This window comes from Coregonus lavaretus (genome assembly GCF_964263955.1).
Source record: "Coregonus lavaretus genome assembly, contig: HAP1_SCAFFOLD_2191, whole genome shotgun sequence".
Lineage (NCBI taxonomy): Eukaryota > Metazoa > Chordata > Actinopteri > Salmoniformes > Salmonidae > Coregonus > Coregonus lavaretus.
This window is the reverse complement of record NW_028163527.1, coordinates 56,860-82,500: the sequence shown is the minus strand read 5'-3', so window position 1 is coordinate 82,500 and position 25,641 is coordinate 56,860. Positions and strand designations below refer to the sequence as shown.

The following is a 25,641-nucleotide window of genomic DNA, read 5'->3' as shown; positions in this document are numbered from 1 at the left end:
GGTGTGTGCCCTGAGCGTCTCTGGAGCATCCCCCAAGTCAGGTAGGAGACATCACACACTCTCATCAGGTGATGGCTGGATCACAACCTTCCAGTGTTGAGACAGAGTTCATTAGTTTCTTATCAGCTCTCCTGTTCACATCTCTACATCCTTCCCACATCCTCTCCTCCTGTCCTCATCCTGCCTCTTATCACACTGTTCTTTCTGCACTCAATCTCTCCCGTTCTCCCTGCTCAGGGAGGAGTGCAGTATGACCTCTTACTGGAAGTCGCTCTGTCTCATTCTCTCTCTTATCAACTCTCTCTCTCTCACTTTGTCTTCCTCTCCCTCCCTCTCTCAGCCATTAGATTACATAAATCACTCTCTCTCTCTGTGTGTCTCTCGCTCGCTGTGTCTCTCGCTCGCTGTGTCTCTCGCTCGCTGTGTCGCTCGCTCGCTCTCTCTCGCTCGCTGTGTCTCTCGCTCGCTGTGTCTCTCGCTCGCTGTGTCTCTCGCTCGCTGTGTCTCTCTGATATTATCTTTCTATGTTCTACAGTCCAGTCTAACACAACAGAGAGCAGTCAGATCAGAACAGAATTCTGCTCAGCAGCTGTGTGTGTGTGTGTGTGTGTGTGTGTGTGTCTGAATGTGATAATGCGATTACGCAAGAGGGGGGAAAAGTGTCATTTTTCAGAACCCCAGCTGTTGGTGTGTGTGCATGTATTCACATGCATACACACAGTCTCTCACACACACGCCTTTCTGTTATTCACATGCATATCAGAGAACGTAATGGAATGTCGTAGTAATTTTATGGGCAGTTGCAGCTTCTTTTCCTGATGGAAGAACATAGCAGTTAGTTACCTACAGGGAGACAGCTGGAAGGCTGCAGGGGAATGGTATTACTGAGCTACTCTTATTGTCTTGGTCATGATGCCTCAAAATGGGTATTGTGACGCACTATTCAAGCCAAATTGTTACAACTAATCCAACTGATACTAAAACAGATACATCTCGTTTCCTTAAGGTGTGGCAGTGGTTTGTTTCATTTAGTCATGTGCCGACTGATACGGTATTGCCCAACCCTGCCGTCTGCGGTGTCCTAAACTCACACGTATGTCTTCTTACAGTCAAGTGAGTGTGTGCTGTCGTTTAGTCATGCACCGGATGTTACCCAACTTTTATTGCTGTCTTAGCGCGCGCGCGCACACACACACACACACACACACACACACACACACCCTATTTATTATGTGTCCTATTACAGGGGTGGGGCATATTTAATCCCCATATTAATGCTGTTAATGTAGGATATGTGAGGTGCTGTAAAACTGCCAACAATACAACATGAAACCAAGTGTTAGATAAACTTGGAGAACAGAAGTCTAGAAGAATAGCAGAGAGAAAGGAGAGGGACTGGATGGGACATGATGTGACTGATGGTTTGGTGTAAATGTTGAGGAATCGACAGTGATACCCTATATACAACATTTACAACGCAGGAACAAGTCTGAGCAGGATAATCCCGTTCCTACGCAGCTCCGGAATGGGCCTACCCACAAGACCTAGCGTCACAGAGAGACCATAAGATGACACAAACGGCCTCCTTTCCTTGTTTCCTTTTCCCGTTTCCTTTCCTAGCTGATATGACTGGACAGATGGATTTAAACCATTTCTCTTGGTTTATCATCATGACCTTTTCAGATCAGTGGCCATCAAGGAAATAAATATATATTAGACCATTAGGACACAGCCAGTGTGGTGATTGTAAAGTGGTTATCCCACTGGCTATAGGGTGAACGCACCAATTTGCGAGTCGCTCTGGCTAAGAGCGTCTGCTAAATGACGTTAATGTGCCCTTGAGCAAGGCACTTAACCCTAATTGCTCCTGTAAGTCGCTCTGGTTAAGAGCGTCTGCTAAATGACTAAAATGTAAATGTGATTGTGTGAGACCGACAGACTGCATGTGTGTTGGTGGGAATGTTGCACTTGTGAACTGATGCAGTTGAGAAAGCTAGCTAGCCGTTGGCCTGGCGTGTTGATGCCTGTTGACCAAGACTAACGGGAGACGTCAGATGTTCACAACGCAAGGAATGCACAGCAAATGTGTAGAATGCACAGGAAATGGATAGAAGTGTGTCCTTGAGTGTGAGTGGTTGGGACACTAGGATGTTGTCATCAAAGAGTTATGTGTTTGTTTTGCGTGGCGTGGCAGCAGTCAGAGCTGACGAGCAACAGCGGTTTTTCTCAGATGCTGTCGTGTCTCTGTACCCAGAGTACAGAGTGTCTGTTTCCTTAGGGGAGAAACTGGAGACTTTGTCCCTGCTTGTGCCAGTAGCCGCCGTGAGAGGACAAAACATCAAAAGGACAAAAGAAGGTTAAGATCAAGAGAAAGATGGAACATAAAATTGTATTGAGTGGAATATGGACTCGGCCCAGTACTTTAAGCCCACTAAAGAAGCATGAAAATGTCAGACTAGGATTGAACCATCCTTTAAGATTACAGTAGTTCACTGTCTAGTCTCTATCTCCTCTCCTAGCCTGCCCCACAGTATCAAACTAGCCTGCTAACCCTGTTCTCTCCTAGCCTGCCCCACATAATCAAACTAGCCTGCTAACCCTGTACTCTCCTAGCCTGCCCCACAGAACCAAACTAGCCTGCTAACCCTGTTCTCTCCTAGCCTGCCCCACAGAATCAAACTAGCCTGCTAACCCTGTACTCTCCTAGCCTGCCCCACAGTATCAAACTAGCCTGCTAACCCTGTTCTCTCCTAGCCTGCCCCACAGAATCAAACTAGCCTGCTAACCCTGTACTCTCCTAGCCTGCCCCACAGAATCAAACTAGCCTGCTAACCCTGTACTCTCCTAGCCTGCCCCACAGAATCAAACTAGCCTGCTAACCCTGTTCTCGCCTAGCCTGCCCCACAGAACCAAACTAGCCTGCTAACCCTGTTCTCTCCTAGTCTGCTAACCCTGTTCTCTCCTAGCCTGTCCCACAGAATCAAACTAGCCTGCTAAACCTGTTCTCTTCTCCTCTCCTCTCCAGCCAGTAATTAATAGCTCTATTCCATGGTCCATTACCCACTCACAGGGAGAAGAGACTGGAGAGATCTCCTAAAGGAGTGGTGAAGAGAGAACAGTCTAACTCACTGGAGTGGGGAAAGAGACTCACTCAGGCCATTAAGTCTGGTAATAAAGGGGAGGACAGCTTGAGCATAGAAATAGAATGGGTAGCACAACAGAACAGACATGGGTTGTGTTTCATGGATATGTATCTTTAGGTCAGCCCATAACTCTAAGGTCTACTCTATTTTTCACATTCCACCCAAATATGGCGACACAATAGAATGTATGCGATGTCGTGACTTGTTGGCATCAATTCCAAATGAGACACCCAATATGGCCGCCGCTCGTCGGACATGGCCCGTTGCTCGTAATTGGAATGGCTGTTCTGCTCGTTGTGATTCTACGAGGTCCATGCAGTGTTTAGTATTCCTGTGTGGTGTGTTGTAGCGGTGTTTTATGGCCCACATGTAATAGACTTTGTTCTATCAGACATCAGTGGCAGTATCCCTGTTGAGGTCTGTGTTCTGGATGCCTGTAGTGTCTCTACCACTGTTGGTCTTTACCTTCTGCTGCTGCTGGAAAAACTAACTCACTCCCCCCTCTGGGGACCAATACATGGAATGAAACAATCAAATGTATTTTATTCCGTTCATTTCGATGTGCAGACATTCTAGTTTTATTTCTCCTCAGTGGGTCCTGGTGTTGATGAGACGGGAGGAGGAGGATGGAGGAGGAGGAAGATAAAGGGGCTAGTGGGAGACTGTAAAGTGTGGAAGGAATCTTGCAGCATACTGTTGTGTTGTGGTGGGATCAAGCTTGTTAATGGGAACACTGGTGGTGATGATGTATTTGTTTTGCCGTCTCGGTTATTGTTGTTACGCGTGTGGTTCAAAGAGCAGCATATGAGAGGAATTACAGTACACTGGAACAGCTGGGACCAATCTGAGGCTGTGTGTGTGTGTGTGTGTGTGTGTGTGTGTGTGTGTGTGTGTGTGTGTGTGTGTGTGTGCTCGCAAGCATGTGTGTGCATGTAAGTGAGAGAATGTTATCTGCAGTGCCTGGTACAGGGGGTCTTGGCACTTGAAACCAAAGCTCAGGGGAATAGCCTGATCTATGACCTAGCCATACCTCCACTGAAGAAGACCCATTACATACCTTCTATTTGTTTCTCTAAGGTGTGGCGTTCACCTCAATTCCTCTTTAGATATCTTCTATTTGGGTATTGTAATGGATGTTCATACAGCTCCAGGGATGTGTTATTATTTAAATATCTTCATGTTCTCGCTCCCTGTCCTTTTGCTATAATTGTATTCAATGTCAAAGGAGGCAAACAGTGGATTTATAAAGCTTTATAACTTAGGATATCCTTTCAGATAGGAACTGAGTGGCTTCATAGAAACACCCTACTTTCGATTCAATATAAAAGGCCCAGCTACCAAACTATTAACCCTTTACACTCACAGCCCCTGTCATCCCATATACGGGTTGAAAATGGCAGATTTGGTCATTGATGAGCGCCTCAATTGGATCGCAGGGGCTGTACAGTAACATGTTATTTACATTTACATTTTAGTCATTTAGCAGACGCTCTTATCCAGAGTGACTTACAGTTAGCACATACATTATTTTATCGAACCCACAACCCTGGCATTGTAAACGCCATGCTCTACCAACTGAGCTACATCCCCTGCCGGCCATTCCCTCCCCTACCCTGGACGACGCTGGGCCAATTGTGCGCCGCCCCATGGGTCTCTGTTATATGACGTCAGAGCTCAGGCTGTCCGCCGTACAGCGCTGTATGAGTTTCAACCGGCAGACGTTATAATTGTGTTTATACAACGGGTGGTTTGGAGTTCCCATTGTTAGAGCCTCTCCTGCCCATACACATGGCCACGTTCATATAAAGTGGCATCGTTTACGTCGTTACCTAGCAACGCACTACCACTACTACTTTTACAACTACTAGTTTTAGCACCTGTAACTCGTCAAGGATGATTTAGGCTACTTTAGCGTAGTAATCTGAGTAATCTGGGGAATTCTGTAAATCTAGAGCAGTCCACGTGTTCTAAAAGATGAGACGTTGAGGATTATAATAAATACCGCATTGATGTCATACAAGCAAACCACACGCCCGTGAGTCCAAATGTGCACTTCACATTTCCATTTTTTATTAATGTATTTACAGGATCAACATTTATGTTCTCTATGTTTTGATGTACAGTTACTAGATGGCATGTCATACCCTGGGTTGTTCTGAACAGAATGAGCCTATGTTTGTCGTATTGTGTTGAAAATTTGCCGCAGAACACTCACTTGAACGCACTCATGACACCAAAATTACAATGTTTGTCTGAAGTGCCTTGTGTAAGCCTAACACTAAGATATACACTGCTCAAACAAATAAAGGGAACACTTAAACAACACAATGTAACTCCAAGTCAATCACACTTCTGTGAAATCAAACTGTCCACTTAGGAAGCAACACTGATTGACAATAAATTTCACATGCTGTTGTGCAAATGGAGTAGACAACAGGTGGAAATTATAGGCAATTAGCAAGACACCCCCAATAAAGGACTGGTTTTGCAGGTGGTGACCACAGACCACTTCTCAGTTCCTATGCTTCCTGGCTGATGTTTTGGTCACTTTTGAATGCTGGCGGTGCTTTCACTCTAGTGGTAGCATGAGGCGGAGTCTACAACCCACACAAGTGGCTCAGGTAGTGCAGCTCATCCAGGATGGCACATCAATGCGAGCTGTGGCAAGAAGGTTTGCTGTGTCTGTCAGCGTAGTGTCCAGAGCATGGAGGCGCTACCAGGAGACAGGCCAGTACATCAGGAGACGTGGAGGAGGCCGTAGGAGGGCAACAACCCAGCAGCAGGACTGCTACCTCCATCTTTGTGCAAGGAGGAGCAGGAGGAGCACTGCCAGAGACCTGCAAAATGACCTCCAGCAGGTCTGCTCAAACGGTCAGAAACAGACTCCATGAGGGTGGTATGAGGGCCCGACGTCCACAGGTGGGGGTTGTGCTTACAGCAGGACGTTTGGCATTTGCCAGAGAACACCAAGATTGGCAAATTCGCCACTGGTGCCCTGTGCTCTTCACAGATGAAAGCAGGTTCACACTGAGCACATGTGACAGACGTGACAGAGTCTGGAGACGCCGTGGAGAACATTCTGCTGCCTGCAACATCCTCCAGCATGACCGGTTTGGCGGTGGATCAGTCATGGTGTGGGGTGGCATTTCTTTGGGGGGCCGCACAGCCCTCGCCAGAGGTAGCCTGACTGCCATTAGGTACCGAGATGAGATCCTCAGACCCCTTGTGAGACCATATGCTGGTTCCTCCTAATGCAAGACAATGCTAGACCTCATGTGGCTGGAGTGTGTCAGCAGTTCCTGCAAGAGGAAGGCATTGATGCTATGGACTGGCCCGCCCGTTCCCCAGACCTGAATCCAATTGAGCACATCTGGGACATCATGTCTCGCTCCATCCACCAACGCCACGTTGCACCACAGACTGTCCAGGAGTTGGCGGATGCTTTAGTCCAGGTCTGGGAGGAGATCTCAGGAGACCATCCGCCACCTCATCAGGATCATGCCCAGGCGTTGTAGGGAGGTCATACAGGCACGTGGAGGCCACACACACTACTGAGCCTCATTTTGACTTGTTTTAAGGACGTTACATCAATGTTGGATCAGCCTGTAGTGTGGTTTTCCACTTTAATTTTGAGTGTGACTCCAAATCCAGACCTCCATGGGTTGATAAATTTGATTTTCATTGATCATTTTTGTGTGATTTTGTTGTCAGCACATTCAACTACGTAAAGAAAAAAGTATTTAATAAGATTATTTCATTCATTCAGATCTAGGATGTGTTATTTTAGTGTTCCCTTTATTTTTTTGAGCAGGGGATATTTTAGAACTTAGCTAGTCATGTTGGCAATGGAACAGGCTTTCAAACGATGCCCACCTGAACCACATTGAGATTTATAATGGGCCGTTTTTGGATTGTTCCAAACAAAAAACTACAAGTGCTTGCTTCAGTTCCTCAATGGCAAAGCTAGGCAAGCACCTTTATTATTTGAAGGCTCTTTCATTGATTCATAAAAGTGCATTGAAATTACTAATAGAACTGTGCACATTCTGGAGAGGTGTGGCCACTTGGACACACCAGGTAGACCTCTCACTCAAAAACGTCTAATCTTTTTTTGTTATGTTTCAACTACGTCAGAATTTTCATGAATATTTGGTATTTTTGGCATATGTTAGGATTAGTAAGGTGTTCTTTTTCAGTTTTTTTTAATCTGGTTTTATTGCTAGTTTGAGTTACCTAGGGTGCCAGAGTTCCATGTAGTCATGGCTGTATTTAATACTGTGCGTTTCCCATTCTCTGTTCTGGACCTGGGGTCTGTGAAGAGACCTCTGGCTGCATGTCTTGTGTTGTACCAATGAGTGTCCAAACTGTGTGGCAACTGCTTGAACAGACAGTTTGGTACCTATAACACATCAATACCTCGCACAAAGACCAATAGTGATGCAGTCAATCTCTCCTTAACTTTGAGCCAGGGGAGACTTACATGCATGTTACTGACACTTTCCCACGACTGAGATATCAAGAAGGCAGAACAACGCCCTATCATGGACAGACCCCTTCCCATTTTAGCAACTATTCTTATGTTACTGAATGTATCCAGAGTATTTTTAGATTTCTTTATTGACAAATGCTGCAAAAAGTACTGTAAATGTAAAATGCACATGAAGTGTATAATGTTTGGATTCAGTCTTGTCTGGTGAACTATCCTCACCTTTGGTCAGATCATTTCCCCATAATCTCCAAACTCTTCCCTTATCATTGCTACCATGGTTATGCATATTTTTTAAATATTTATTCTGTTAAAAACATTTTAAATGTGGCCCTATCCATACAGGCCAATTTCCACGAGTGAAAAGGGTTAAGACTGACAACAGCGCAGCTACCAAACTATCCCGTTAACACTAGCCACCAAACTATCCCTTTAAGACTAACGTCCACTGACCAGTCCTCAATTAGGTCTGGAGTAATCGGCCTGATTGGTCCATTAGTCCAGAGGCCCTCTACGTTTAGGCCCGTGTCACATCCAGTCACCTCTAGTCTCCGGACACCGAGTTTGTATCCGTGGAAACTAGTGGTTGCTGTGCACTCCGTTCCATCTCTAAATATAGATGTATCCCTTCCTGCCTTTCCCCATCTTATTCATCATCATCATCACCATCATAATCTTCATATTTTTCACAGAGTAGGCCTTGTATTAGCAGTCTTAATGGACATTTAAAAAAAACTGAGAAATCTTCAGTTAGTCAAGCATTGATGTCAATGGGATACTAAGTGAAAATGTTACTTAAAGTTAGGATTCACCCCATGGTACTGGATTTATTTATTTATTTTTACTTCCAACTCTTGTGTGGAGAGAACTCTGTATTGGTGGTTGATGTCTAGTAATTAGAGGCTGCTGGACAGGATATCAAATATGACTAGAGATGTCATACCACATTCTGTGTCACTGGCGCAGCTCGCTCTCTCTCTCGCTGCTCGCTCTCTCTCGCTGCTCTCTCTCTCGCTGCTCTCTCTCTCGCTGCTCGCTCTCTCGCTGCTCGCTCTCTCGCTGCTCGCTCTCTCTCGCCGCTGCTCGCTCTCTCTCGCCGCTGCTCGCTCTCTCTCGCCGCTGCTCGCTCTCTCTCGCCGCTGCTCGCTCTCTCTCGCCGCTGCTCGCTCTCTCTCGCCGCTGCTCGCTCTCTGCTCGCTCGCTCTCTCTGCTCGCTCGCTCTCTCTCTGCTCACTCTCTCGCTGCTCTCTCTCGCTGTTCGCTCTCTCACTGCTTTCTCTCGCTGCTCGTTCGCTCTCTCTCTCGCTGCTCGTTCGCTCTCTCTCGCTGCTCGTTCGCTCTCTCTCGCTCGCTCGCTCGCTCTCTCGCTGCTCGCTCTCTCGCTGCTCGCTCTCTCGCTGCTCGCTCTCTCGCTGCTCGCTCTCTCTCGCTGCTCGCTCTCTCTCGCTGCTCGCTCTCTTTCGCTGCTCGCTCTCTCTCGCTGCTCGCTCTCTCTCGCTGCTCGCTCTCTCTCGCTGCTCGCTCGCTGCTCGCTCGCTCTCTCTCTCGCTGCTCGTTCGCTCTCTCTCGCTGCTCGTTCGCTCTCTCTCGCTGCTCGCTCGCTCGCTCTCTCTCGCTGCTCGCTCGCTCTCTCTCGATGCTCGCTCGCTCTCTCTCGCTGCTCGTTCGCTCTCTCTCGCTGCTCGCTCTCTCTCGCTGCTCGCTCTCTCGCTGCTCGCTCTCTCTCGCTGCTCGCTCTCTCTCGCTGCTCGCTCTCTTTCGCTGCTCGCTCTCTCTCGCTGCTCGCTCTCTCTCGCTGCTCGCTCTCTCTCGCTGCTCGCTCGCTGCTCGCTCGCTCTCTCTCTCGCTGCTCGTTCGCTCTCTCTCGCTGCTCGTTCGCTCTCTCTCGCTGCTCGCTCGCTCTCTCTCGCTGCTCGCTCGCTCTCTCTCTCGCTGCTCGTTCGCTCTCTCTCGCTGCTCGTTCGCTCTCTCTCGCTGCTCGCTCGCTCTCTCTCGCTGCTCGCTCGCTCTCTCTCGATGCTCGCTCGCTCTCTCTCGCTGCTCGTTCGCTCTCTCTCGCTGCTCGCTCTCTCTCGCTGCTCGCTCGCTCTCTCTCTCGCTGCTCGTTCGCTCTCTCTCGCTGCTCGTTCGCTCTCTCTCTCGCTGCTCGTTCGCTCTCTCTCGCTGCTCGTTCGCTCTCTCTCGCTCGCTCGCTCGCTCTCTCGCTGCTCGCTCTCTCGCTGCTCGCTCTCTCTCGCTGCTCGCTCTCTCTCGCTGCTCGCTCTCTTTCGCTGCTCGCTCTCTCTCGCTGCTCGCTCTCTCTCGCTGCTCGCTCTCTCTCGCTGCTCGCTCGCTGCTCGCTCGCTCTCTCTCTCGCTGCTCGTTCGCTCTCTCTCGCTGCTCGTTCGCTCTCTCTCGCTGCTCGCTCGCTCTCTCTCGATGCTCGCTCGCTCTCTCTCGATGCTTGCTCTCTCTCTCTCGCTGCTCGCTCTCTCACGCTGCTCGCTCTCTCACGCTGCTCGCTCTCTCACGCTGCTCGCTCTCTCTCGCTCGCTCTCTTGCTGCTTGCTCTCTCACGCTGCTCGCTCTCTCACGCTGCTCGCTCTCTCTCGCTGCTCGCTCGCTCGCTCGCTCTCTCGCTGCTCTCGTTCTCGCGCTGCTTCTCGCTACTCCTCGCTCGCTCGCTCACTCTCGCTGCTCTCGCTCGCTCACTCTCGCTGCTCTCTTGTTTCTCTCTCGCTCTCTCTAGTTCTCTCCTTTTCTTGTTGCTCACTCTTTTATTTATAGTCTTTTTCTTCTCTAGTCTCTTTTCTTCTTTATATTTTCCTCTCTCGCTGCTCGCTCTCTCTCGCTGCTCGCTCTCTCGCTGCTCGCTCTCTCTCGCTGCTCGCTCTCTCTCGCTGCTCGCTCTCTTTCGCTGCTCGCTCTCTCTCGCTGCTCGCTCTCTCTCGCTGCTCGCTCTCTCTCGCTGCTCGCTCGCTGCTCGCTCGCTCTCTCTCTCGCTGCTCGTTCGCTCTCTCTCGCTGCTCGTTCGCTCTCTCTCGCTGCTCGCTCGCTCTCTCTCGCTGCTCGCTCGCTCTCTCTCGATGCTCGCTCGCTCTCTCTCGCTGCTCGTTCGCTCTCTCTCGCTGCTCGCTCGCTCTCTCTCGCTGCTCGCTCTCTCTCGCTGCTCGCTCGCTCTCTCTCTCGCTGCTCGTTCGCTCTCTCTCGCTGCTCGTTCGCTCTCTCTCTCGCTGCTCGTTCGCTCTCTCTCGCTGCTCGTTCGCTCTCTCTCGCTCGCTCGCTCGCTCTCTCGCTGCTCGCTCTCTCGCTGCTCGCTCTCTCTCGCTGCTCGCTCTCTCTCGCTGCTCGCTCTCTTTCGCTGCTCGCTCTCTCTCGCTGCTCGCTCTCTCTCGCTGCTCGCTCTCTCTCGCTGCTCGCTCGCTGCTCGCTCGCTCTCTCTCTCGCTGCTCGTTCGCTCTCTCTCGCTGCTCGTTCGCTCTCTCTCGCTGCTCGCTCGCTCTCTCTCGATGCTCGCTCGCTCTCTCTCGATGCTTGCTCTCTCTCTCTCGCTGCTCGCTCTCTCACGCTGCTCGCTCTCTCACGCTGCTCGCTCTCTCACGCTGCTCGCTCTCTCTCGCTCGCTCTCTTGCTGCTTGCTCTCTCACGCTGCTCGCTCTCTCACGCTGCTCGCTCTCTCTCGCTGCTCGCTCGCTCGCTCGCTCTCTCGCTGCTCTCGTTCTCGCGCTGCTTCTCGCTACTCCTCGCTCGCTCGCTCACTCTCGCTGCTCTCGCTCGCTCACTCTCGCTGCTCTCTTGTTTCTCTCTCGCTCTCTCTAGTTCTCTCCTTTTCTTGTTGCTCACTCTTTTATTTATAGTCTTTTTCTTCTCTAGTCTCTTTTCTTCTTTATATTTTCCTCTTCATCCTTCCCTCTTTCTCTGAGATGTTTTCTAAAGGTGGCTGTAGACACACACAGTATGGATGTGTAATCTGTGTGTGGGTGGAACAGTAATGATAGTCCCCTTTAGACACATTAATGACCAGTTAAAGCTGCTCCTCTCTAGACCTCTGTTAAGAGCCCTTAGTACAGATACACAGATATATGAATACATGGATAGAGAAATGGATATATCCATATGGAAGATGTATACTGTATTCTATGGTCTCTCAGTGATGGCATGTCTATTCACATGTAGAGTTTTCTTTAGATTCATGAATTCTCATTGAGACGGTGGCAACACCAGACACTAACTGTAGGTTCAGCGATAGACTGATGAAACCTTTGGCCTCAACCATATGGAAAGGATTTCTATAAAATACTTGGCACAAAGACTTTACATGTTCTCCTTCCACCTCTGTCTCCAGTCTCCCTCCCCCTCTCTTCCTGTCGCTCTATCCAGGCTCCCCTCCCCCTCTCTTCCTGTCGCTCTATCCAGGCTCCCCTCTCTTCCTGTCGCTCTATCCAGGCTCCCCTCTCTTCCTGTCGCTCTATCCAGGCTCCCCTCTCTTCCTGTCGCTCTAACCAGGCTCCCCTCTCTTCCTGTCGCTCTATCCAGTCCCCCCTCCCCCTCTCTTCCTGTCGCTCTATCCAGGCTCCCCTCTCTTCCTGTCGCCCTATCCAGTCCCCCCTCCCCCTCTCTTCCTGTCGCTCTATCCAGGCTCCCCTCTCTTCCTGTCGCCCTATCCAGTCCCCCCTCCCCCTCTCTTCCTGTCGCTCTATCCAGTCCCCCCTCCCCCTCTCTTCCTGTCGCTCTATCCAGGCTCCCCTCCCCCTCTCTTCCTGTCGCCCTATCCAGTCCCCCCTCCCCCTCTCTTCCTGTCGCCCTATCCAGTCCCCCCTCCCCCTCTCTTCCTGTCGCTCTATCCAGTCCCCCCTCCCCCTCTCTTCCTGTCGCTCTATCCAGTCCCCCCTCCCCCTCTCTTCCTGTCGCTCTATCCAGGCTCCCCTCCCCCTCTCTTCCTGTCGCCCTATCCAGTCCCCCCTCCCCCTCTCTTCCTGTCGCCCTATCCAGTCCCCCCTCCCCCTCTCTTCCTGTCGCTCTATCCAGTCCCCCCTCCCCATCTCTTCCTGTCGCTCTATCCAGTCCCCCTCCCCCTCTCTTCCTGTCGCTCTAACCAGGCTCCCCTCCCCCTCTCTTCCTGTCGCTCTATCCAGTCCCCCCTCCCCCTCTCTTCCTGTCGCTCTATCCAGGCTCCCCTCCCTCTCTTCCTGTCGCTCTATCCAGTTGTAATCTGCTGATGTTAGCTATATTACATATAAACCCAATGAAGTGGTTTAATATGACCCTGTCCTCAGATGACCTGGCCTACGAGGTGCGTTGGTACCTCACACGGCTGAGAGGGGGGAATGCGGGCACCCTACTGGCCAGCGTGGACCGCTTCGGTTTGGTCAAGAAGGAGGCGCGCAACGCCAGCAGTGACGTGTCCCTGGAGCGCACGGACACACACACCTACGCCCTGAACATCCACGCCACCCAGGACAGCGACAGCGGGGAGTACCACTGCCAGGCCACGCCCTGGTACCGCTCTGCCTCCACGGGGGCCTGGACACAGGGGGCAGAACTCACCTCTACCAGGGTGTTCCTCACCGTACGGTTCCCCAGTGAGTAACGGGGAACTCTCTCTCTCTCTCAATTCAATTTCAATTTAAGGGCTTTATTGGCATGGGAAACGTATGTTAACATTGCCAAAGCAAGTGAAGTAGATAGTAAACAAAAGAGAAATAAACAATAAAAATATTAACAGTAAACATTACACTCAGAAGTTCCAAAATAATAAAGACATTCTCTCTCGCTCTCTCTGTGTGTCTCTCTCGGTCTCTGTCTCTCTCTCTCTCTGTCTCCCTCCAGTGTGGGACTCCCTGAAGCTGCCTCTGCTGTACGGTTCTGTAGCCTCTGTGTCCGTGGGGCTCTTCTCTCTCCTCCTGGGCCTCCTCTGTGCCCACTGCTGCTGCCGCAACACCACACACACACCCCGCTCACGCAACAAACTCATGGACCTAGAGATGGACTGACTAGCACAGGCCCGCTGGAGCGACCACAGCTTCTCCAGCTGATGAACTACAAGCCTGTTACCGCGTCGACTCATTACCACGGCAACGGCAGCCAATTAACCAATCACAGCCCTTCGGGTGCGCTCCGTGGAGCTTTTTAAGCGCACCAACGGGAGAGGAGCTGTAGAGGGGGGGGAAAAAACACTGAACTGAATAAACTGCTAAAGAAGAGTGCAGGCTATCTAGTCTGCCTGTGTGAACGTATTGATGTTAGGTATTGCACAAAACAACCCTGGAGTATACCTACCAGAGTGGACTTTGTCTACGTTTGTCCTCAATTAGTTTTTGAAATTAGACTTTGTTTTTAAAGCTTTAAATGGAGATGTGTGTATACTAGATTTGTGTGGTTGTCACACCTGAGGCTGGGAAAGAGAGCCGCTTCACCTGTTTTGTCCTGCCCTGTTCTTGGTGTGATGTCATCCTGGTGAGATGTAATTTCAGTGACTCAACAGCAACCGGCCAGGTTCCCTGGCGCACGTTGATGACCTCAGAGGCTCTCCTCTAGAGCCAGTGAAAGACACTGGACCCAGACCTCACCTGCTGTAACCCTCTACACTGACTCTGGTGCTACCCCCACTGTGAATGACATTGATGTTATGTTGGGCCTAGGGTTTATATGGGGCAGGTTGAGGAGCAAGGTGGGCAATAAGAGAGAATGGACTAATGGTTGTGACTGAGTGGTATGATATTGACTGACACAGTCTTAGAGAGGGAGAGATCATTTATATAGGAAGCATACAGTATTAATGAGTGGAACCAGCTGGAACCTGCAGTCCTCAACACACTGTCCCAGCCAATACCTGGCTCTAGCTGAAGGAGTTCCAAAGTGGCTTCCTCGTCTCCTCTCCTTCATCTGCACTGATCAATAAACACAGGATGCCTACCAGTTTCATTCACATCAGTGCAGATGAAGCAAAGAAGACGGGACGAGGAAGCCACTTCAGAGCATTGAGATACACCCCTGGAATGCAATGGAGAAGGATGGGGTTAAAACTGTCAACAAACCCATTCCTAAAAAGACTCTCCATGTCACCTCCCAGTTTAGTAGAGCCCGGTCCCTTAGGGAGTCTTCCTCCCCTCTGTCTCTGGTCTGGTACAGTACAATAGGTGTGTGTCCATAGAAATGCCTGTGATGCGTTTGTATGGGGCTGGGGCTCTCAGGGCTATTGTGTGTCCCCCTGGGGCTAGTGGTTGACCCAGCAGTATTCTGCCCAGTGACAGACCAGCCCTACCCTCTACTAATTGCCCCAACCTAGACCCAGAAGGCCTTTTTTAGAATTGTCCTGTACCTGATATCAACTACCACCTCTGCAATGCTACCCTGTTTGTACACACACTCCATATACTGTCAACACTAAATATACACACACACACACATATATATATATATATATATATATATATATATATATATATATATATATATATATATATATATATATATATATATATATATATATTACTGCTTGAACGTGTACTCCTCTTACCCAATGCCATGTACCCCAACATCTACATATAAAATCACACTCCTCGTACACACGCATACAACCCTACACACACACACTGTCCTGTATACACACTGCCAATGTAACCCTGTGTGAGTGCACCTCTTGTGAGAGGCAACAGCTGTGTCTAGGTTCTGGCCGAGTACCAACTGAGGCTCTGGCTCTGGGATCTGACCTGGTTTAACTCACTAGCGCCCCCCACGGGAGAAGAGCTGCTGTGTACCAATCAATAAACCAGGGCCCTGTTAAATTACTTACAAATTGCATCCTTCCTTCATCCTTCCTTGAGCAGTCTCTAATCTGACATGACTGGATTGGTGAAAGATGTGTAGTGGAACCCTGGCTTACAGCTGTCCTACATCTGTATGAGATCAGACATTACTTGAAGGAAAGAGATGCATTTTATAGTATTCGTATAAGGCCTCGAGCTGTCCCACTGTGTGGGTGAAAGGTGTCCCTAAGCACTGACCCAAGGTCTGTTCTGTGTGCAACCTCGTAATTATTTAGTTCAGGTTTGGACTTGGGGAAGCTGATCTGAGATCTATTCTAAGAACCTCCCTAAAGTATAGAACCCCAGACACAGACAGGACAACCCCCCCCCCCCCCCCCCCCCAACACAAAACACTGCAAGTTCTTTTTAAAGATCCTTACTTGTCGTTTATTTTTATTTTTTGTAATTTTAAATAGATTTCTAAGTCTTTTTGTAAATGATTGTAAAGCCCAATATGGATTTTTATCTGACATGAATATCTTCTGTGCCAATGTTTCTCTGGGCAACGATCAATCAGGGTTTTTTATGATTCGCCTCTGCTTCCAGGCCTCTGAAAAACTTCAAATATTTCTGCCAGAATAAATGTTTTATAACAGTGCCGCGACTGAAGCTGGTTTGTTGTATCCCTCCTTCCCTCCCTCCCTCCTTCCCGCCATCTCTTGTCGTTCTTCAGGGAATGGCTTCTGTGTCCGCTCCCTGTCAATTACAAATGCAGATGAGTGTTATGTTTAGAACTGACTGTCAGCCTCCAGTGAGTTACTTTTCACACTTTCTCTATCACATTACCTCTTCTTCCTTATCACATTACCTCTTCTTCTTCCCCTCTGTCTTTTTCACTCTCCTGTTTTTCTTATTATTCCCTTGCTCTCCTTTACTCCCTAAATGTCTCTCTTCTCTCCACCCCTCTTTCTCTCTCCATCTTCCTCTCTCACTTTCTAAAAAATGACCCAGATTTTGGTGCTGTATCCTCCATTCTCCCTCTGGTGATGAGTGTGTGTTTTTGTCTGGACACAGATTGTTTAATTAAGGCCTTGTTTGATCCTCAATGGTTGTTCCTGAATTAGACATCTCATCTCTGGGATCTGTTGGTTGTGCTTGATGGCTCAGAACAACAGTTTACAACAACTCTAGACCTGGGTGTCCTTTTGTTTCACATATGGACTCCTAGCCCCTCGGCTAACTCAGTAAGCACTCCTGTAGATCTGAACGCATCGGCTAGAATTAAGCAATATAGTAAATTGTGTGATATGCTTAAGCCTAACCAAATCCTGCTTCTTAAACCCTGTACAGCACGTGTCAAACTCATTCCACAGAGGGCCGAGTGTATGCAGGTTTTCAGTACTCCCTTGTACTAGATTGATGACATAAGGTCACTAATTAGTAAGGAACTCCCCTCACCTTGTCTGACTTAATTTGAAAGGGAAAAACTCAAAACCCGCAGACACTAGGCCCTCCATAGAATGAGTTTGGCACCTCTGCCGTACAGGTTAATGATTCCAGTAGGTTGGTGGTTCTAGCTCTGCAGCAGCAGGAGGCTACTGTAGGGAGGGGACTGCATGAGCACACACATACAGTACACAGCATAGAGTAAATGTTAAACTTGAGAGGGAGGAGAGTGTCCAGGGGGGGGAGCCATGCCCCGGAATGTGGCGAAGACTCGTCAACACCTCTGCCTCGCCATGGCAACTATGTAAACGGACGGAGGGTGTGTGGTTGGGGGGGAGATATCTGACCTGCCTCCACCACCTCCAAACTCTCTCTCTCTCTCACACACACACAAGTAACCTACATTTAGTTTCCCCCCCTATCCTACAGTTATACTCTGTCAATACTATACACACAGAATACTTGCTGATGGCACACTGCCAGTAGTGTCATACTCTGGGAGTTGGTTGGAGCATGCCTTGTCCTTGTAAGGCTGTGTGTGTTCTCCAGGGCGACCATCTCCCTGTGCCAACTTCCTCTGTGTCCTCACCCATCACTGTCACCGCATTCAGGAGGCCCTGGCTCATAGAAATGTAATCAATAAAACAAACACCACCCATGGATGTGAAATTTGATTGGATTTCAGTCAGATGGCCATTTAGTTCAATATCCCCCTTCCATAATCCATATACATCTTCACTGATCAATGTTATCTTGCAGAGTTATTTAACCTCTGCCACTACGGCTGCTGGTGTGCTTCTAAGGCTGTTTATAGATCCATTCATATGGCTGTCATAACCTGTTATGTATGCTCTATGAATGCTCACATTCAGCGTGAGGGAAGGTACATTGAAGCCCTTTAGTTATTCTGTCCATTGTTGTGGGTCGTCATTCTAGAGGGGATTGAAACATGGCCCTTTCTTACCACGAATATGCTTCTAATCACTAAGTAGCCCTAACTCCTGACCTCTAACCCTTAATAAAGAACACATATCCCATCAGTTCTGAATGCATTACCATGTTTGTCCATCCATGCTAGCACGGCCATCTTTCTGAGTGACTAACATTGTAAGGCCTATTAGCTTTGCTCATGTTGATTTAGCCCATCCATACAGACACTGTAATAAACACAGGACAGAGCCGCAGAGACTTCTGCCAACGCAGAGCAGAATTTATTCGCCTTCAATCAGCTTACAATGAGGGCGCCCCCCGGGTGCACGTTTTTGTTTTTGCCCTAGCACTACACAGCTGATTCAAATAATCAAAGCTTGATGAGTTGGTTATTTGAATCAGCTGTGAAGTGCTAGGGCAAACTAAACGTGCACCCAGCCTTACTAGTCCATTGTTCTGCCTGCTAGGGCTATGTAGGTCAGCTTCCCTCGCATTGCCATAAAGCTGCTGGCATTGTGGTATTGCATCTCCTAGATGCTCAGGACGGCTCAGTGAAGAAAGGCCTCTTATTGAATTAACCCCATATATCCTACTCACACAGCAGGGTCTCTGTGGTCCTATCCCATTCCACTGTCATAGATACCTTGGCTTTTCTCCTTTCATCAACAACCACTGATCTGACAGGATGTGACAGATGAGAGCCTAAAGGCTGCATCTCAATAGCCTAAAGTGGCTTCCTCTCGTCTCTTGCTCTTCTTGGTGTTGTGGTCTGAAAACACAGGGTGATTGAAAGCAATATGGTGGACTCTCTCTCTGTTAAAACAGCTGAGTCTAAGCTCTATATTCCTTAGGTCAGTGAACGGATCAGATGTCTCCAGACAATAAGACGCCCTCAGTCCTGCCTCTGTTACACACACACACACAGCCACTCTGCCTGACTCAATCCCCCCCCACCGTTTTAATAACTACTCTGCCTGGCTTAAGGGAAAGAATGAGGGAGGACAAAGTTCTTTCCAACCTCATCAGTCTCCTGTTTCACCACATGCATGCATTGGGAAGGCTTATCTTCTAGTCTAGCGCTGTCATTGTGAAGAGGGATTTAAGATGTTAGTATTGAGTAGGGGTTTCAGACTCCTTATTTAAATAAACTTATGTTAAGTCCCTCTGGATAAGACATGAGTCAAATGAATGGCTAAAATGTGCAGCTAAATGTACATTTTAGAACTTCGTCCTAAAGAATACAGTACTGTACTGCATGCGCGATAGGCTATGTGTCTTTTAAAAATCAATCCGTTATCAGAATCTACTAGTCTGTGACACAAACAAGGCTAAAGAAGATCCCTACAGCTGTAGGAAATGACATCTGGACTGGCTTCGTTCAGGTCAAAAGCCTTTGTCTCATCCTCTACCATTCCTTTCTCATACCACTCTCCCAGACTGAGAATCAATATAGTCTATGTTGAATCAACTTTTCTGTTCTTTCCTTCCTTTCTCTCTTCCTTCACTTTTCCCATAGGCCTCCTTGTTCCTCTCCATGTCATTGAGAGCAAAGGTCGGGGTAGAATGTAAACATTCTTATCTCCATGGTTACAATTGGGCACTTTAGATCTCTGTGACCTTTTGGTTGATCTTTCTCTTTGCCAGTCAGAGTTTGGAGAACATTATATGTAGCAATTAGAGTCATTCTATTCTAGCTAAAATCCTCTACCATTCTAGAAGATCATAGGTATTCTATTTATATTGTCTGCAGTGGAGACATGACCTGTTACCTTGACAATAGCCTTGAAATGAACAGCTCTGATCTGGAATAAGTCGTTAGGGCTGGAGAGTGACTGGAGCATAGATATCCTATTAAATTACTAGAGGGGCTATGTCATCAAAGTTTCAGAATGGGGTCAAAACTGCAGCCATATTGGTCAGGGAGAAATACAAACCGGTCTAATTAGAATGAATGGCAGTAGAGGCATAATCCTGATTTGATTTATGCAGGAAAATAAATGTAAGGCGTGATATATCAGAAATTGTGTAATGGAATTATTGCCAACCTAAAATATTGTCATATAATTATAAATATATTTTATAGGGGTTTTATACACATTTTCTGTTTAAATAGCCTCTAAAATATATCTAAACAGGCCATAAATGTCACAATGTGTGTTTTATTATATGATGCAATATCAGTACTTGTTGCATTTACAACTTGTCTAAGTCCTATCATCAACTGATTTCAGCCAGTGTATGGCTGTGGATTGGCTGCATTGTTTGAATGGCATATTAGCAGTTAATTTGAAGGATTTATGGAATCATTCCTCTAAAATTGGCTGGCTAGCAAGCTAATAAACATAGTGCAGATAAATTATTCAAATTCATTATTTTACACAATATCTTATCACAGCACTGGCAAACCATGGTTGACCAACTCCCTGACCAACATGGCTGACCTTTGGACCATCGTAAGAAGTTTAATGTCCATTCTAGTATTCTAATTCCTAATTCTATGGACTGGAGCGCCTATAAAACCTGGCTTCTATTCTTCACTTTAGAGCCAGATCTCTATCGATTCAACAGACATTTAGTTTCCGTAACCGAATAACCGTGTTAAGTTAAAAATAGTATCTTCCTGTTTGTGCTTCCTGTCTGCCGCATTCAAATTGTTCTCATTTCATAGCGATTTACCAGTATTTGCATACATTGACATTCAAGGTTTGACTTTATATTGTTAGAAATGCAACATTGCCACCTAGTGTCTATCTAGACACTACATCAGACCTTCATCAGATAGAAACTCTTACCTGGTTATGAGTTTATCTATCTGCAACTTAGAATGTTGCAAAATCACCATCAAGACTGATGAAAAAACTATAAGATAAAGCAAGTACAATGCTTGACGGACAGAAAGCTCATAGAAAGAAGATTTCCAAAGAGATCATCAGGGTTTTATTTGTCAATGCATTTGCAGATTATAATGCCATTGGGTGCAATGTAAAGCATGTCTTTACACAGTACAACTGTAGCAATTGAGAGTGAAGAGCCAGAGTGGGACTTGATTGAACCAGCGACCCTGCAGGTAGCCTACAGGACTCTGCCTCCAGTGCAATAAAGGTCCAGACCACTTGACAGAGGATACACAACTAAATTGGCTCGAACTTTGTAGCTGCTATTAATATCGTAGCAAACTTGCATTATTTTTGATCCGCGATGTACACACACAGCTCCATGGGGAAATGGCTGTCTTGGTCAAAGCCAGCAATGATCAGGGTCCGTGCTATCAGGGTTTGGGACGGCCCTACCCCATTGAAGTTTACATTTTATATGGTTAAGGTAAGGGTTACGGTAGGGGTTAAGGTTAGGGTACAGACGTCCCAAGGATCACAGAGGAAAAGTACTCAATTGTCATACTTGAGTAAAAGTACAGATACCTTAATAGAAAATGACTCAAGTGAAAGTGAACATCACCCAGTTTCTGGTTATAAGTATCTGGCAGGTAGCCTAGTGGTTAAGAGCGTTGGACCAGTAACCAAAAGGTCACTGGTTCGAATCCCTTAGATGACTAGGTGAAAAATCTGCTCCTATAAGTCGTTCTGGACAAGAGCGTCTGACAAATGTACTTAAAGGATGTTTGGTTTAGTGATTAAGCCATTCTTTGAGGGAATGAGAGTGTTCTAAACAGGAACCTTTAACTAATAGAGCAACAACATGGGCTGGTTTGTCATTGCTGGCTGCAGATAGGGCTATTAAGAAACATCAAATTGGATGTAATGTGCAGGACTAACTGAAGAATGTTGTAGCCTACCCCTGAAAGAGTTTTAATTTCATGCATCTTTGAAACTATTGTAGTATATGAAGATTATGACTTTGTTAATGTTTTTAAGTGGAACCTGAAAGGATGTTTATTTAGCAGAAAGAGAGCCGGTTTTAGTGTGACACCCCGGATAGGACAGAGAAGTCTGTGTGTTGTAGACAGGGGATTGGACAGTAGAGGGAGCCACCCATATCTTGGGAAGATTATATATACTGGGTAAAAACGACGAAGAGGTTAGAGCGGCCATTGCAATCTGGGACGCCGTTCTCCGGGTGATCTTGACACCTGTAAACTCATGCTGAAATCTTGTGATATTAATAAAACTTATGATCAAAGGTTCAGTATGAGCGGACTCCTTTGTTTATCAGCAATAATTGCCAGCATTGACTCGATACTACACTATCAATTGCCAAAGGTGTTGCACCCCTGGAGTGTGCACCTGACCTCCACTGAGCACATACACACTTCTAAGTCATATTGACGTATAAGGAAGTGCTTGCAGAACTCATCAAATCAACGTTAAGTCAAGTAGACGGTTTAGAAGATGTTATAGCGGGTGCAGCGAAATGCTTATGTTAACTCCTAACCTAGAAGTAAATTATCTAACAAGTAGAGTACACAGATATATAGCTGTATATAAAAGGAATCAAGAAATGTCGGAATGAGCTGTTGGCTAGAGCGCACGTGCCAATACGAGTGGGCACGTTCGCTATATAATGCATCATTTTTAGTGACGAAACCATCAGTAGAGTTGAAAATGCGATGGACACCTATTAAACTTTTTTTTTTACTCGGTACATGGGAATTTACCTGCGCGCACTACGTCATCACGCACAGACCTTTCATCAACAAGTACAGTTGATGGGAACATCGCTGATGACAAAATGAGCATATTTTATTTATGCGGATTTTTTAATATTCGCATGAAAATCGGTCGCCAAGTGGATGGAAACCGACTAATAACTCACCAATGATGCGTAAAACTTGAGGCTAGAGCTGAGGCGTGCATCTACGCCATAGGCAAAGATGGGGGCGTGTTCATAGAAATTGAACTATGCTGTCAAACCAAAATTGGAATGTAACCTGTGAAAAAAGTTGGACCTACTCTACCTGCCTAGGAAAGAGCGTGATTGATGCCGCGAGTCCGGTGTTGGAGAGATTAGTCCGAGAAGGGCTGCTGGAAATGGTAAGTGCAAGCGTTACAAACAATGTCATAATTAATTAAATGCATGGAGTCAGGCTATAGAAAAATTCAAAACAGTGGTGCGTTTGTCACGAGGTGGAAAGTGACAGGTTCTAGGTCTTAGTTGAGTAGGCAGCGTGAAGCAAGAGGCAGACAAAAAGGGACAGTAACAATTATTTTGTAAGGCATAGTTTTCTATCAGTTTCAGCACGTTCTCGGTACCGGCGCAGTCTCAATTTGGTTTCACAATTCAGTTATGTTCATTTCGATATTTGTCGTTAACGTTCATTTAAATCAGACGCATCCAAACAAAAAGGGGCACAGGAAGCACATCAAGCAGGTGTCCGTCTTCATCTAGACTTAGTCAGTGTAGCACAACTCACAGCACAAAGTCCATGTGCTCTCACCAAAGATATCAGCCTGCCATAATAAGCTTCCAGCAAACAATGATCCACCATGCTTCCGGGCAGCTGCCTGGATCAAAAACAAGGTGTTTTAAATACGTATCATTTAGATCACATGACCAGGCAATTAACCAATAGAAATGCTGCTCAGGTTAAACATGCCAATAAGTCACACCTGTGACATTCTCACCCACTTAAAATTAGTGCTTCCTCGCACTCGATAGTGAAAAACTCTGCAAAAGTACATGTGCAATAATAGGTTTTACACACTGGTTAGAAAAGGCAAAATATTTCACACACAAATTGCACTCAAAGATAAACCCCCAGAAAGTCCCCTGGAAAATAAAGCCTCCGATACCTGCTAGCAGCTCTCCCACATGGTGTCTTGAGGCAGCCACTGAATTTCCAATTTCAGTGGAGAGGTCCAGTGTCTAGGGACCTTTGGGCACTTCTAATCAAAAGTGTTGGGGAAACTTCTCTGACAATAGAGTTTACCAAGCTACCAATTACTTCACACTGGAAGAAATTAAGCTATACTAAATATACCCTTGATAAAAATATAGTTTACTTAACTGAAGTTGCTTTGAAAAAGTAGTTCACTACATCCAAACTACTTTGAAAAATTCTCATATTTAAATCTGAAACATCATAGACTACAAATTGCAATAACAGATAATTCTGGAGTCAGATGTTTACAGAATGTGTAATTTAGCCTATTAAACACAAAAACGATGTTTCAAGTGAGAATTAGATGACTAGTAAATGTATGACTAGTAAATGTAGCTAAATTAATATATAGTAAATTTAACTAAATTACTATATAGTAAATGTAGTTAAATGACTATATAGTAAATGTAGTTACATTATTAGTAGAACTAGATGTAGTTCACTACTCATCAACACTGCTAATCAATCATATATTCTGTCTATCATAATGTTGGAATCACCAGATAAAGCCAGAGAGAAAGATGAGCCTTAATAACACTTTTGTAAAGTTTGGATCAGAATTAATGCTAGTTCAAAAACGTCCTAAACTTATTCATCTTTTCTGTCTGTCAAGTCTTTCGCTTATGGTTATCCTCCAATTTAAATGTGGTATGGTAGCCCTGCAAGGCTTTGCCTGGACACATTTAGAATCACTGTAAGTAACAGACACATCCCTATGTCAATAGCACTGTAAGGCTTTAACTGTCCCACTAAAACCCTGTATTTGTCACGGTTCAGACAGACGACCAGAGGACCACAATTGCGTCACACCAGAAAGTTTATTAAACTTAAGGGAAAAGGGAAGTAGGGAGTGAATGAAGGCTCCAGGGGTAACAGGGATCCCGTCCAATGCGCTGGGTCTGTGCCCCCCCCAGTGGCAGCGATGCGTCCTATGAAGCCGGTGGTGGGTGGTCCAGAAGTCCTGGGGGGGGGAGACACAGACACAACAGGGCGGAATGAAACCAGGCAGCAGTACAGTTCAAGGGAAATCCAAAATACGTAGTAGCAAGGCAGAAGGCTGGTCAGAGTTACCGGGATTGAAGAGTAGTCAGGAGTCGTAATGGCAGAAGCAGGTCTGGATCTCCTGAGGCAGAAGAGTATCCAAAAAACAGGCAGGTCCGGGGTCACAAAACCAGGGTGAGCCAGAAGCGCGAGCAAACAGGTTCCGGGTGTGAGCTTTGCAGACGATCTGACACCGGAGAGCTGAAAGACAGGGCCTTAAATACTGGGAGAGGTAGTGGGTAATGCAGCGCAGCTGGCAGAGTAATTAGAGCAGAGCAGAGCAGGGACAGGTGGAGCTAGTTAGGCTGAGTAGAGAGAGTGGTGAGCAGAGTGGAAGAAAATTAAGGTGGTAACCCGGTGGAGTGAGAGGCCCATGACAGAACCCCCCCCCCAAGGGACGGCCCCAGAAGTCCCAAGAGCAACACCACGCCGGGCGGGAGGAGGGGAGCCGGAGGAGGGCTAGAACTCCTCCGAACGGTCCGAGTGAACGTCCTCATCCTCGGAGGAAGCCGGAGGGCCGTGGTCGGGAGATGGGACAGGTCCCGAGACAGGATCAGGCACAGGACAGGAAGCCGAGCGGGCCGGACGGTTAGGGACCCCTCTGGGGCGGCCCCTACGGATTGCAGGTTGATCAGGATGCCGTTGGTGGAAAGCGGTGATGAGAGTCCTATCCACAATCCGACTAGCTGGCACCCAGGTCCTTTCCTCAGGTCCATAGCCCTCCCAGTCAATGAGGTACTGGAGACCCCTACCCCTCCGTCTGGACCGAAGCAGGCGGCGGACGGTGTAAACCAGACCACCATCGACGAGCCGTGGAGGAGGAGGACCAGGCGCAGCAGGGACCAGCGGACTCTCATGGATGGGCTTAATCTTAGACACATGGAAAGTGGGGTGCACCCTCAGGGAATTAGGCAGTTGGAGCCGGACAGCAGTTGGGCTAATCACTCTTATGATAGGGAATGGGCCAATGAACCGAGGTGCCAGCTTCTGCGACTCCACCCTGAGTGGCAGGTTCTTCGATGACAACCACAC

General features: G+C 47.3%; 1 protein-coding gene across 1 annotated transcript in view; it reads left to right on the top strand.

Moving 5' to 3' along the window:
• LOC311118014 (prostaglandin F2 receptor negative regulator-like) overlaps nucleotides 1-13,616 on the top strand; it is a gene marked incomplete at its 5' end in the record, with an annotated part of 17,125 nt that extends 3,509 nt beyond the window's left edge. Inside the window, 3 exons of the mRNA XM_084192894.1 lie at nucleotides 1-41; nucleotides 12,885-13,190; nucleotides 13,438-13,616. The exon at nucleotides 1-41 is cut by the window's left edge and continues 67 nt beyond it. Of these exons, the coding sequence (XP_084049020.1) occupies nucleotides 1-41; nucleotides 12,885-13,190; nucleotides 13,438-13,601 (511 nt within the window). The remainder of the gene's footprint in view (nucleotides 42-12,884; nucleotides 13,191-13,437) is intronic.
• Nucleotides 13,617-25,641: the final 12,025 nt, after the last annotated feature.